Source organism: Syngnathus typhle, linkage group LG9 (assembly GCF_033458585.1).
Source record: "Syngnathus typhle isolate RoL2023-S1 ecotype Sweden linkage group LG9, RoL_Styp_1.0, whole genome shotgun sequence".
NCBI classification, from domain to species: domain Eukaryota; kingdom Metazoa; phylum Chordata; class Actinopteri; order Syngnathiformes; family Syngnathidae; genus Syngnathus; species Syngnathus typhle.
In genome coordinates, this window is record NC_083746.1 from 14,043,401 (window position 1) to 14,057,022 (window position 13,622).

Below are 13,622 nucleotides of genomic sequence, written 5' to 3' on the forward strand. Positions count from 1 at the left end.
TCTGATTTCCTTTGACCAATCAATTTCAAGCGGGCTTTTCTGTCTAGTGGCTCTGTCCGTCAACCCATAAGGAGGTGACTCCTCAATTTTCTGTGTGTCATGTATTTGCGGATACAACTTCGCTATGATCTTTAGTTTTGAATTTGTACTATGTGTTTTCTCGCACTTGTACTGCTTCTAGTTCTCCCTCAAATTTATATTTTTTAACCCATTTATCGAAATCTTTTTTAAGTCGGTCGGGATCCTGCCTTTCAATTATTTTCCAATCTTTGCATTTTAGTTCATGTTGGGGTAGGGACTTTCGCTTACTATCTAAGTTTCCCATGGTTTAGTTTTCTAAATTTTGGAGTTGGTAGTTTGAATGGCACCTACAGTGTCTTAAAACCAACTTTATTCACAGGACAGTGGTTAAAAATTCGATGTGTGGTAAGTCTCCCTTCACCTCCCCGAAGGGAGCGGAGAGTTCTTGCCTCTGCACCCACACAAAGCCACTGTTTGCAATCCTGTGTGTTTATATAGAGGAGAGCTCAAATGAGATCACTCTCAGTCAAACCATTTCACAAGCATACCACGCGCGTTTTTTTATTAACAGAGGAGTCCGCCGCTCCTGCTGCGGAATTTAACTAGCTTGAAAGCGAGGGGGCTCCACACCGCCCCTGCGGAATTTAACTGTTTCTAATTGCACTTGATAGGGTCTAGAATTCTCAAGGTCTTTAAGTGATCTCTTGTCACTGCTCGTTTTAAGTGACCTCGTCACTGCTCATTCATTTTTTAAGTGACCTCTTGTCACCGCTCGTATTAAGTGACCTCTTGTCACTGCTCATTCATTCCTTTTTAGTAGAATTAATATTCCTATTCACGGTCTGCTGATTCTCCTCCTCGGCAGATCTCGTCAACCCTCCCGGTGTCCAGCCGGACTGATCGAGACAGTCCCGTCAAAGGGCTTTTGTTTACCTCGGCCGAGGATTTTCGCCTGCGTCGAAGAGTCCGCTGGACCCTCCAGGTGTGTCGAGATCCCGGAACGAGCCCCCAATTTCTGTCAGGTTTAATTCGCTGACTGAATAACTATTAAGAGAAGCGCAACAGCAAACAAACCACAAGTGAGACGGAATATCAAGTCTTTTCTCGCGAGGAGTGCAGTACAGATCGCTTACAACAATCTCACTACACTAATTATCTGTATGCACTCCTGCTCTTTTTATTTGGATTTGCCCTACCCACAAAAATGAGACAAGCCCTCTAAAAGGGGAGGAGGGAAGCACGTGGTCTTTGTCTCGTAAGAAGAAAAATCCCAAGGTGTTACATACTGATATGGAACAGTGTAAGAAAGAGTACGAGTGATCAGCAACCATTCTTTGTGTCTGTGATGAATTCAGGAAACATGAGTGATCAGCGTTCATTCTTTGTGTCTGTGATGAAATCAGGAAACATGAGTGATCAGCGATCATTCTTTGTGTCCGTGATGAAATCAGGAAACATGAGTGATCAGCAATCATTCTTTGTTGAAAAGGAACTGTCTTGGTAGAGGTCTTCATTTTGCTGAGTGGTCAGCTGCGACCTGTCTGACCCAGTAACCTCTCTCTTCTGTGGTACATCATAAAAACAGCAAGGCCAAACAGCAAGCATATATTGCAATAATATTGCGGTAATATTGCGGTAAAGCATCGACTAGAGAACGCATGATAACATATATATACATTTTTCTAACAATTCCCTCCTGTTTATCATAAGTTCTCAGAGACCATCTTATCACCTAAAAGCAGCCACTTCAAAAATATTTTCAGCCGTAGGATCACAAGTATGAGCACAAATAAATTTACACCAAGAAAGGATAAACGTTGTGACATTATCATTCGGAAACACCCAGATCTGGGAAGAAGTCTGTGAACCCAAGTGCAAAAATCTCATCCTCATCATCGTTATCATCAACATGCTGGCGTTCAGACATTAGGTATACCCCGGCCATCTTGTCTTCCATGGGCGATATTGCTGTAGTGATGAGACGATTAAACAGAAGACTGAGACATGGAATACAACAACAACCACTCAAGGTGAGTATATCAGTAATTGAGGACACAAGGGCTTTATACTTCCCAAAAGCAGTCATCCACTTGTTGTGCTCTTTCATCCTCGTTTTGAGGGATTGCAGGCTTGCAATCACCTTCGTCAGGCTCCCATCAGGGGCGGTGTCGTTCTGGATGAAGGTGCAGCATTGTTCCCTGAACATTGCGCAGACCCGTCCTTTCTCAGACAACAACATAACAAGAGCATTGCGGTTCTGGATTGACATTAGGGAAGGCGTGGCTAGCTGTTCGTGCACTGCATCAGTCCCGCTTGTGTCCGTTTGCCCAATTTCTGCATGTTGCAATGGTTGTAATTTATCATGTCGACGTTCTTGTTCATCGTACACCACCAGCAAATGGAAGACTCCCATCCTGCTACAATTTGGTCAATTAATTCTTATTAATCAGGAACTCCTCTAGGGATTCTGATTGCATCAATTTCAGTCAGATCATCGTCGCCTCTCAAATTTAAAGAGCTTTTGTTTGTTTTTCCAGCTTTTTCCCAAATCTTGGCATGTTGATACATATACAATTTAGCTTGACTACATTCTCTGAAAGCAATGGCTTCTTTTTTTTTTTCTCCAATGGATATTAGTGTATAGAATGCTCTGTCACACATTTCACAATTAGTACATATGACAGAAGTTTACACCATCTTTGGTCAATGGCAACGATATAACAAAGAATCGGTCGCAAATCCATACATATGACATATTCGATTTTTGTTTCTGTCTTTGCAGCTTGTTTTGCCATTAGCAATCAATTGTTTTGTTTTTCAGTTACTCTTACAGTTACCTGAAACAAATCATCCACATTAATTTTAGATATAATCATCCCATTCTTTAACATCTACAGCGGTTATTGACCAAGTACACATATAAACATCATACTTTCATGGCAGTCCAGATCCGACACAGTAGATCATCCTGCAAAGGTCAAATTGAGCTTTTAAATTGCTACAATGCAGCAGTTTTCTTTGTTTTTTTCCTTTTTTATTTCCACCAAATTTTAATCATCCTTAGTTTCCCACTTGGTTTCAAAACACGGTAATCTATATTGTCGCCCAAACAATTTTATATGGGGTTAAACCCACAGTAATTGTAATATTTATGAACAGTTTGACCAGGTCTAAACATTTTGTCCATGATCTTCCAGTTTCTTCCATGCACTTCTTCACACTTTATACTAATCCTGCACTTCGGCGATGGTGTGCACAATGATTTTTAAGTCTTTATGGAACATTGTGCTTATTCTCCTCATTACTTGATTTACAAAGTATTTCTTTACATAACGTGTTTGCCACTGTTAAGGCATTCAGTGTTTATGTTGAAGCCAATTCAAACAATTTTGAGAATGTATCTATTATGACCAGGTAGTATAACCCTGCGGATTGTGTTTAGCGCATGTTAAACGAGCTCTACAAAAAATGTTTTGAATATGAATCAAATCCGTATGTTGTATAAAGCTGACTGACCAGCCCCACTATCCCTCCTCTTGAGCCATGTGACACGCACTATGGCTCAATATTGCTGCCCATTTGTATAGGTTCCCCAGTAGGACAGATCAGTCTTCTGGTCATTTATAGATACCATTCTCCACTCTTGGCCCTCTTTATCATCCAAGTCAAGTCAAGTTTATTTGTATAGCCCTAAATCACAAGCAGTCTCAAAGGGGTTCACATAGACAGAAATTGACAATTATTCTCAAAGCATCCCCTGATCTTAAGCTCCATCCATAATCGAATTTCAGTCTATGGACTTTGTCGCTGCACATCTTTAAAAACGCTTCAGTAATTTAGTGTTTTGAAGCGTCTTTTGCACTACAGCTATGCGGTTTCCTCTGCAAACTTGTTACCTCTTGAATTTAATCAGCTTCTTGTGTGTGTGCCCTGCACACATGCATATAGCTATTTTTCGTGGCAATTGGACATCTTCCACAACTAGCTTAGTTGTAGTTACTTTAGTTACTTTTCAATCATTTTCTCATCGTTTATCACAAGAATCTTAGCAATTTGAATAAAAATCAAAATGTATGTTTTATTTTACTCAATTGTATGATTTAGAGAATCCATATGTAGTAAAGTGTTGTATTACTACATATGATTTCATCTTCATTTAATTTGACACACCTTTCAAAATGCTTCTCAGTGTCCCAATGCACACGTTTTGCGTGTGTAACTGGTTGTCTCAACCCGTGTTCCACATCCTAATCTTTCCTCCCACAAGGTGTCAAACCAATCAAGATAAAAGATAAAAACCAACAAAATAACCGTCAGTAAATTAATGTAATTGTCAATTATTGTTGTTTCTTAACTTCAACTCAATCGTTCTCTTATTCTCAAATGTAAAAACTTGTGTAGTCTTGACACAACCAATCGACTATTTCTTCTAAATTTAGCTTTGAAATGTTATTTAATAATTTTGCTTCATCCAATTCCAGAAAGCAAGTTCTTTCCATCTTTCAAATTTTATTTCATCAGGGCATTACACGCATTAACGCAGTGTGGACCAGTTTCTGGCCACAAAAAATTGCTTGCCTTTCTTTTCTTCTTATTCTCACACAATTGCTTTTGTTTTGCGGTGCCCATAAAGGCACCACCGCGATCAGTTCGTTTAAAATGAAAAGAGGAAAGTGACGTGCGGACATGTGAAAAAGGCGACTCTGTATGGGAGAGAAGTTGAAGAGGAATAGAAACACCCTTGGAAACCAAAACTTGCCCCTCGTCGTGACTCGGAGCCGCAACAAATGTTTCAGATTTGTGTAGGGTACACTGTGACAACAAACGAGCAGGTGATCGAGCAAGCGTCTGATACGAGAGCATTGCGTTCGTATGGAGCGTGTTTGAAGTGAACAGCAGAGACAAAAGGAACAAGGCAAAGTGTTGTAAAATAAAATATTACCTGTAATACGCATTTTGTTATTTGCTGATTGTATTAAACTATCACATTCATTGTCAGTCAAGAAGAGGACTATTCGCATCGGATCCATAGCGCGCATGCGCAGTGATACTGCCTCCGTATGACGTCCAGTCCGCGATGGAGATTAAAAACCAAACAATATTTGACAATAACACTGTTTCTGTTCCTGTCTTTGGTAATGTCACCCTGTCTTTTTGTTCAACGTCTTTGTCGGTCAGTCCTGTTGTTGGTTTTGTTAGAGAGTTATGTTAGTTTACCAAGTCTGTGTTTTGAGTTCTTCCAATGAACCCTGGTCCAAGCTGCACTTGGTCGCCCTGCTCCTTTCCACACTCCATCCGTGACAAGATTTTCTTCAAAAATTGTTGTACCATGATTTTCTTACAAAAAATAAATAAATAAATAAATAAAATAAAAAAATAAAAAAACATTTAAAAAATTGTACCCATGTATAATGCGCACCCCAGATTTTAAGACAATAAATTAGTTAAATTTTGCGCATTATACATGGGAAAAAACGGTAAAAAACTGAAAAGTGGGGCGTGCAATACTATTCGGCCCCCTTGCGCTACTACTACTACTACTACTACTAATACTAATACTTTGTAGCACCACCTTTTGCTGCAATTACAGCTGCAAGTCGCTTGCGGTATGTCTCTATCAGTTTTGCACATCGAGAGACTGGAATTCTTGCCCATTCTTCCTTGCAAAACAGCTCGAGCTCAGTGAGGTTGGATGGAGAGCGTTTGTGAACACCAGTCTTCAGCTCTTTCCACAGATTCTCGATTGGATTCAGGTCTGGACTTTGAGTTGGCCATTCTAACACCTGGATACGTCTATTTGTGAACCATTCCATTGTAGATTTGGCTTTATGTTTTGGATCATTGTCCTGTTGGAAGATAAATCTCTTTCCCAGTCTCAGGTCTTTTGCAGACTCCAACAGGTTTTCTTCCAGAATGGTCCTGTATTTGGCTCCATGCATTTTTCCATCAATTTTAGCCATCTTCCCTGTCCCTGCTGAAGAAAAGCAGGCCCAAACCATGATGCTGCCACCACCATGTTTGACAGTGGGGATGGTGTGTTCAGGGTGATGAGCTGTGTTGCTTTTACGCCAAACATAGCGTTTTGCATTGTGGCCAAAAAAGTTTGATTTTGGTTTCATCTGACCGGAGCACCTTCTTCCACATGTTTGGTGTCTCCCAGGTGGCTTGTGGCAAACTTTAAACAAGACTTTTTATGGATATCTTTGAGAAATGGCTTTCTTCTTGCCACTCTTCCATAAAGGCCAGATTTGTGCAGTGCACGACTGATTGTTGTCCTATGGACAGACTCTCCCACCTCAGCTGTAGTTATCTGCAGTTCATCCAGAGTGATCATGGGCCTCTTGGCTGCATCTCTGATCAGTCTTCTCCTTGTTTGAGATGAAAGTTTGGAGGGACGGCCGAGTCTTGGTTGATTTGCAGTGGTCTGATACTCCTTCCATTTCAATATAATTGCTTGCACAGTACTCCTTCAGATGTTTAAAGCTTGGGAAATCTTTTTGTTCCCAAATCCGGCTTTAAACTACTCCACAACAGTATCTCGGACCTGCCTGATGTGTTCCTTTGTCTTCATGGTTCTCTCTGCGCTTTAAACAGAACCCTGAGACTATCAAAGAGCAGGTGCATTTATACGGAGACTTGATTACACACGCGTGCATTCTATTTATCATCATCAGTCATTTAGGACAACATCGGATCATTCAAAGATCCTCACTGAACTTCTGGAGTGAGTTTGCTGCACTGAAAGTAAAGGGGCTGAATAATATTGCATGCCCCACTTTTCAGTTTTTTATTTGTTAAAAAAGTTTAAATGACGCAATCAATTTTGTTCCACTTCACGATTGCGTCCCACTTGTTGATTCTTGACATAAAAATGAACTTTTATATCTTCATGTTTGAAGCCTGAAATGTTGCGAAATGTTGAAAGGTTCAAGGGGGCCGAATACTTTCGCAAGGCACTGTATATACACTATTATTAGTGTACTAGTGAAGGTGAAACATTATAATGCACGTTTTGACTCAATTAACTGCTCCCGTGCTTGGCTGGTGGCAGCCACGTTGATGGCAGCTGCTGATATGCTTGCAGCTTGGAGTAATTGTTTTAAAGCACAATTCACAAAAACTGCAGCCATTATAATGGTGGAAATGGTGTGATAGATTATGAAACGTTTGGTTTTATTTGACAAATGTGGGTCGTGAAATCTTTAGAAATGCTGCGCTCATGTGGGGTGGGATGTGTTGCTATTGGCAACCCTTAAACCAGTGGTCCCCAACCTTTTTTGCGCCACATGTCAGAAATATTTTCGCGGACCGACATTTATATAAATATATAATACATTTATATAAATAAATACATTTATAATAAATATATAAATACAATGAAATAAAATGATAAGACTGACATAAAAACAAGTACAAATGACAAAAATAAAACTCACCATTACGTTGAATTAGTGGGAGCACAGAGTTTGTTTCTCAGAAATGAGCCGGTCCCATCTAGACGTAATCGGAGACAATGACATATGTCCTTCACAGTAGCCTGTGAGGTGTCCTTCCATGTACATCACGAGGGAGAACCAGTTTCCAACTTTTGAGTCCATACACAAGTCAATTCCACATTTAAAGTGTATAATACATTCAACATGGATCTCTATAGAATTCTCCACAAGAAAACTCCACAATACGGGTCCAGGTATCCTCAAACTTCAATGGGTCACATCTGCATGCGTTTTCACCGGTTGCACAGGCAAGTGGAAGCCAAGACGGATTCATCCGTGCTTCTTGAAATGTACAGTGAGACGCAAAGCTACACGAGCAAGTAAGATTGCATGGAAAACATGGGAATATCAGTAATAAAGACGTTTGACTAGAAAGCACTGGAAGTGCAAAATGAACCACGATGAGTTCTCTCTCTCCCAGACAGTACACCCCAAAAACTGCTGGGATTACAATTGGACCCTGGAAGGTGGGTCAATTTGAGTTTTATATTATAATAATGATTTATCCAGAATTATTGGTCTCAATAGAAATAAACCATAATACTATATATTGTGACTAACCATATTGCAGCCAACCTCCAGTAACACTCCTCAATCAGCCAACGATTTCATGCATTTTTTTTACTCAGAAGATTCAGCTAATTAGGGATGAGATTATGGACACCGCTCCTAAAACCCAGTCAAAACCTGTGATTAGGCCTACTGAATTTCATATTAAGGCTGACAATCATCTGACAGACTTGGCCCATTTTAAAAAGTGGTCCTTGAAAGGCTTACACAACTGGTTAGTTACACAACTTACAACCCGCTTCCTGGCAAACATGTTAAAACTATTTCAGATTTTAGGACCTTTCCTCTTAAATACCATTTGTCACCCATGTCAGGCACTATGCCAACAGCCTTTAAGACCACTACTATTCGACCAATACTTAAGCGACCAAACCTCGACCTCAGTAGTGTCTCAGTAGTAATTATAGGCCGGCTTCAAAGCCCCCGTTCATTGCAAAAATCCATTTACAATAGTAAAAAGTTAATATTTTATCAATATCATTATTTTTGATGTACTATTAACACGTTTAAAATCATTTTACCACTTGCTGTCTACTGGAAATTATATCACATGTGCTCAGATAACGTCACATAGTTCTGGGAACAATGATCCAGACTTAAGTAATGTGGACCAGTACAAACTTATTTATAAAAATTTATTTGTCAGAATTCTGAATGTGCTATACAAACATTAGTTCAAATTAAACACTTCTGGAGCACTAAGACTTGATATTGTGCTTAGTTTAAAATTTGCTATTTTTTCAGCTTCGCAATTGTTTTTGAAAATTGTAAATACGTACATAATGCCAATGACTACTGTGAACCGTAAAACAGGACACGACAAATAAATGCAGATGAATAAAATGTTTTAAAGTACAAAGTAAAAAACAATTTACGACTGAACTAATTTAATACTAAAAGTCATGGTCAAATGTACATTCCAACAGTCTGTTTCCATTCAATATTCTTTAACGTCGCAGTAGCACACAACATGATCGCACCATAAACATAGAGCATGGGGAATTGGCCTGTTTGATTTGCACATTCACGTGAAAAGACTGCAGTTACAATTTGAGGTTGAAGAAACAAAAAAAGTTTGTATCTACAGTATTCCAAGGTTAGGATTTCAAAAAAAGTCAGATGCAGTAGGCCGTCTTCTTGGCGTACTTTTTGGAGTACTCAAAACCCTCTTCTTGTTCGCCTTTGGAGTCTTCTTGATGTTGTAAAATGGCATGGGAGTAGACTTTAAAACCCCAGATTTGGGTTTTTGTTTTGGGTCAAAAGGGACTTTGGATAACCCCTCTGGGCTTAATAACAAGCTGCGATCATTCTTCCTGAACTCTGCAACATGAAAATAAGCAACAATGAAGCAGACTATCCACTGACAAATAAACTTGGCTTCCATTGACAAACAAACTTGGTTTGTTAGGTAAAAATTATTAGCCAGAGCAGCGATCGCTATGAGGTCCCTACTGGATTTGAAGAGATTATTACCGTAATTTTCGGACTATAAATCGCACCGGAGTATAAATCGCACCAGCCATAAAATGCCCCAAAAAGTGAAAAAAAACATATATGTATACAAGTCGCTCCTGAGTATAAGTCGCCCCCTCACCCAAACTATGAAAAAAAACGTGATTTATAGTCCGAAAATTACGGTATTAGGGGCAGAGAAGTTTTGGCTGCAAGGTCCCTTTTGTTTCTGTGGAAATAATTATTATTAGAGCCCGAAAAGCGATCTCTGTAAAGTCCCTATCGTTTGTGTAGAAAATTTAAAAAAGGCCTGAAAAGCGATCGCTGTGAGGTCTTTGTTGTCTTTGTAGACATTGTTACAAAGTTTGTGAGTTTTTGCTAAGCCCTGTTGCCGTCCGTCCGTGGCTGATTAATTTTTTTGTGATGTAGACATGAGAAAAAATCCTGGAAATCCTTACTATTTGTTGTGTTTGTATTATTTATTTCATTCATTTTCTCCATTCATTTTTATTGTTTGTGTGGATCCCACCGTAGGTTTAAGTTTGTTGACTGACTGTTTTTATTGTGAAACACCCTGTAGCTTTGTTTTACAAGGTACTATACAAGTAAAGGTATTAATATAAATTGTGGAGTTATTTTGTCAGGTAAATTTTTTTTAGTTTTAAAGATTTGTTAATTTTGTTTTTTTTATTGTGATAAACTACTGTTATTGAAAGTGAATAATTAATAATTGACAGTGTTGAGGCCTAAAAATATATACTTTAGGGTTGTCACTAGAGATGCACCGATCCGATATCTGGATCGGATATCGGTCCCGATATCAACAAAATAGATGGATCGGGTATCGGAAAATACAGCCGATCTGTGAGCCGATACTTTCCTTAATTTATTGGGACGCGGGCTACGTCATACGTCAGCAGCACGTGTGCCGCATGCCACGAGAGCTTTCTAAACAAATGCAAACATGGAGCGAACGTTCGCTTCTCTCCCCGGGTTGCTAAGCGGACGTCAAACCCTGCGCGTTCGCTTCTCTTCGGGTTGCTAATGGGACGTCAAAGGCTGCGCGTTCGCTTCTCTCCCGAATGGGGGGGGGGGGGGGCGGCGGAGGCTAATCGGATGTCAAACGCTGCGTGTTCGCTTCTCTTCCGGGGGGGTGTTAATGGGATGTCAAACGCTTTGTGTGGCGGGCTCCATCTGTAATGTTTCTCTATACCATGAGAAATAACTTGACAAGACGACCAGGTTTTAGGGAAGCAGTGAGTCAATCATGTATTGATGTTCGTTTCTTTTTAGCCGCAGTCTCTCCTAGCTACAACATGCCATCCGCCCGCCATACCTCTAGCTCCACCCCCCAGTACGGGTAACCACACAGTCCAAATACATTACACCATCTAGTGTGGAAACTGAGAAAGCTGAGCTCAAGCTTCTTGTGCGGGCCATATTCAATTATGTTTTCAGAATTTGCTGCGGGCCAATAAAAACTGGACCGTTAGTTTGGACACCCCTAATTTAGAGCAAAGAACTTTGTAGTCTGCCTGATGCCATTGCCTTTGGTATTTTCTGTTCCACATGCAGAGTTATGTAGCTTGAAAAGTCAACCATAATATCGGATCGGTATCGGGTATCGACCGATACGCAAAGCCACGGCATCGGTATCGGAACTGAAAAAGTCGGATCGGTGCATCTCTAGTTGTCACTAATGCGTTATTTAAATTAATCATGCTGCAAATAAAAACACTATCAAAGTTAACGCAGTTTATCGTGAGTGTCAAGTCAATGCGCAAACCTGCGGTGCCTCGTCACTTGTTGCGCTGCAATAGCCTCCCTGAGTTTGTACCACTCACCTAAAGTAAGCACTCTCTGCATGTCAGTCTGTAGTCTGAGGAAATGCCTGGCCACCAATACGTAGGTAACTCTAATAAAACATCATGTTTCGCTTCATGGCAGAAGGAGGTTGGCATCACTCACTAAAATGTAGTTTAAAGCCAACAACTCATCAATCAACACACCTATTTCAGTTGTGGTTTAAGTTTTACCAAGCGATTTGTTTCTAACAAAATAAGATTTAAAAAAAAGGTAAAACACACCAACATGCACACAAACAATTTTTGATTTTGGAATATGAAATACCGTATTTTCCTGACTATAGGTGGCAGCTTTTTTCGTAGTTTGGCCGGGGGTGCGATTTATAATCAGGAGAGATTTATATGTGAAATTTTTAACACATTATGACTTGATCATTAACACATTACCGTTTTTTTCCATGTATAATGCGCACCCTAAAAATGGCATGTTGATGCTGGAAAAAAGCATGTACCCATGTATAATACGCACCCAAATTTTGACTCCTACTTAAGTCCGTAAACGTAAAATTATTTCAGAAAAAAGATCATCTTTGGGAACAACCGGATGTTATTCTGCCGGTCAGTATCACTGCGCATGCGCTAGCAAACTCCATAGCGAAGAAATGTTTCGGATTTGTGTAGGGTACATTGTGACAACAAACGAGCAGCGTCTGATACGAGAGAGCATTGTGTTCGTATGGAGCGTGTTTGAAGTGAACAGCAGAGAATAAAGCGCATCTGTAATGGCGGCCTCCGTATGATATGAATAAATAAATAAAAATTTGTACCCATGTATAATGCACACCCCAGATTTTAGGACAATAAATTAGTTAAATTTTGCGCATTATACATGGAAAAATACGGTACTTACTAGTATAGCTGATCACTTCACATGTTATTTTCACTTTAAACCGCATGAAGGTGCACTTGGCCTGTAGAATAATTGGAATCGCAACTGACAATGAATCTGACCTCAGTGCCGCATGTACTTCCGGAGTCAGCAGCGGTGTTGTTTATAAGTGACACGGGGGACGAAGATTTTGATGGATTTAATGATTTGGAGTGACACGGATTGTTCGATAAAATAGTTATTTATGTTATATTCACTTGATATACGTATAGTTTATATATAGTTATATAGGTCTGTAGAATAATTGGAGCCGCAACTCAGGATGAGTGACGTCAGCGCCTCATGTACTTCCAGAGTCAGCAGCGGTGGTTTTTTTAAGTGACGCAGAGGACGAAGATTTCGATGGATTTAATGATTTGGAGTGACACTGATGGTTCAATAAAATAGTTATTTATGTTATAGTTATTTGATATACAAGTTATATAGGCTTGTGGAATAACTGGAACCGCAACTGACAATTCGGCCGTCAGCGCCGCATACACTTCCGGAGTCAGCAGCGGCGTTGTTTACAAATGACACAAAGGACAAAGATTTCGATGGATTCAATGATTTGGACTGACACGGATGGTTTGATAAACATGTTATTCATGTTGTAGTTATTTGAATAATTGTTAATATGTTACATCAGGCAAATTCTCAGTTCCTTGTTTGTGTTTATGTAAAGTTACCATACCGTATCATTTAGCCTGTCTGTTGTTGCCTATCCATGTCTGTTCTTGGTGATGGATTTTGTCAAATAAAGTTGCCCCGAAAATGCGACTTGTACACCGGTGCGATTTATAGGATATGTTTTTTTCTTCTTCTTTATTATTCATTTCATACGACTTGTACTCCAGAGCGACTTGTAGTCCGGAAAATACGGTAGTTATGTACATTATGAGAGAAGTCATTTCCCCTCAGTCATCTGGGGGAGTCACTCATGCGCGTTATGTTTTTTGGGTCATGTTTTCAATGTTTACGTCAAGAGACGTTTGTATTTTCAAGCTGGTAGTACAGTACAATAGTATATATTAAGGTTTGTTGTACAGTACATAGTAAACAAAGCTCAAAATCAAAGAAACATTTGGAGTGGCAACAGGCTGTGTGAGGCAGAAGTGCAACTAATGAAGGAGAGAATTTTGAATTGCTGTATACAGCTTTATATTTTATTTGAGTATTTTTTAACTGCATTTTTTAATAATGCACCTGGCCAAACTAGTTTGCTAATATGCTTGACCATTTTTCTTTTGGATTTCATTTATGAAGCACAGTTCACCAATAAAAAATGTGGATTTCGAATCCTCCGTTCTTGGTCTATTCATCTGATTAGTCATGCACTACAATGTCCTT

At 39.6% G+C, this 13,622-nt stretch overlaps 1 protein-coding gene across 3 annotated transcripts in view; it reads right to left on the reverse strand.

The window, feature by feature from the left end:
* Window positions 1-1,113: 1,113 nt before the first annotated feature.
* The window catches only part of LOC133159483 (ribosomal RNA processing protein 1 homolog A-like), a 70,367-nt gene continuing 57,858 nt past the window's right edge, over window positions 1,114-13,622 (reverse strand). Inside the window, exons 16-17 of one of the 3 annotated variants that reach the window (XM_061286516.1) lie at window positions 7,458-7,515; window positions 1,114-2,219 (exon numbers count right to left, since the gene is read on the reverse strand). In XM_061286516.1, coding sequence (XP_061142500.1) covers window positions 7,460-7,515 — 56 coding nt within the window. In that variant the 3' untranslated portion in view covers window positions 1,114-2,219; window positions 7,458-7,459. Of the gene's footprint in view, window positions 2,242-7,457; window positions 7,516-8,708; window positions 9,408-13,622 lie in introns of those variants that run through there. The other 2 variants (XM_061286517.1, XM_061286514.1) reach the window with 2 other exon arrangements.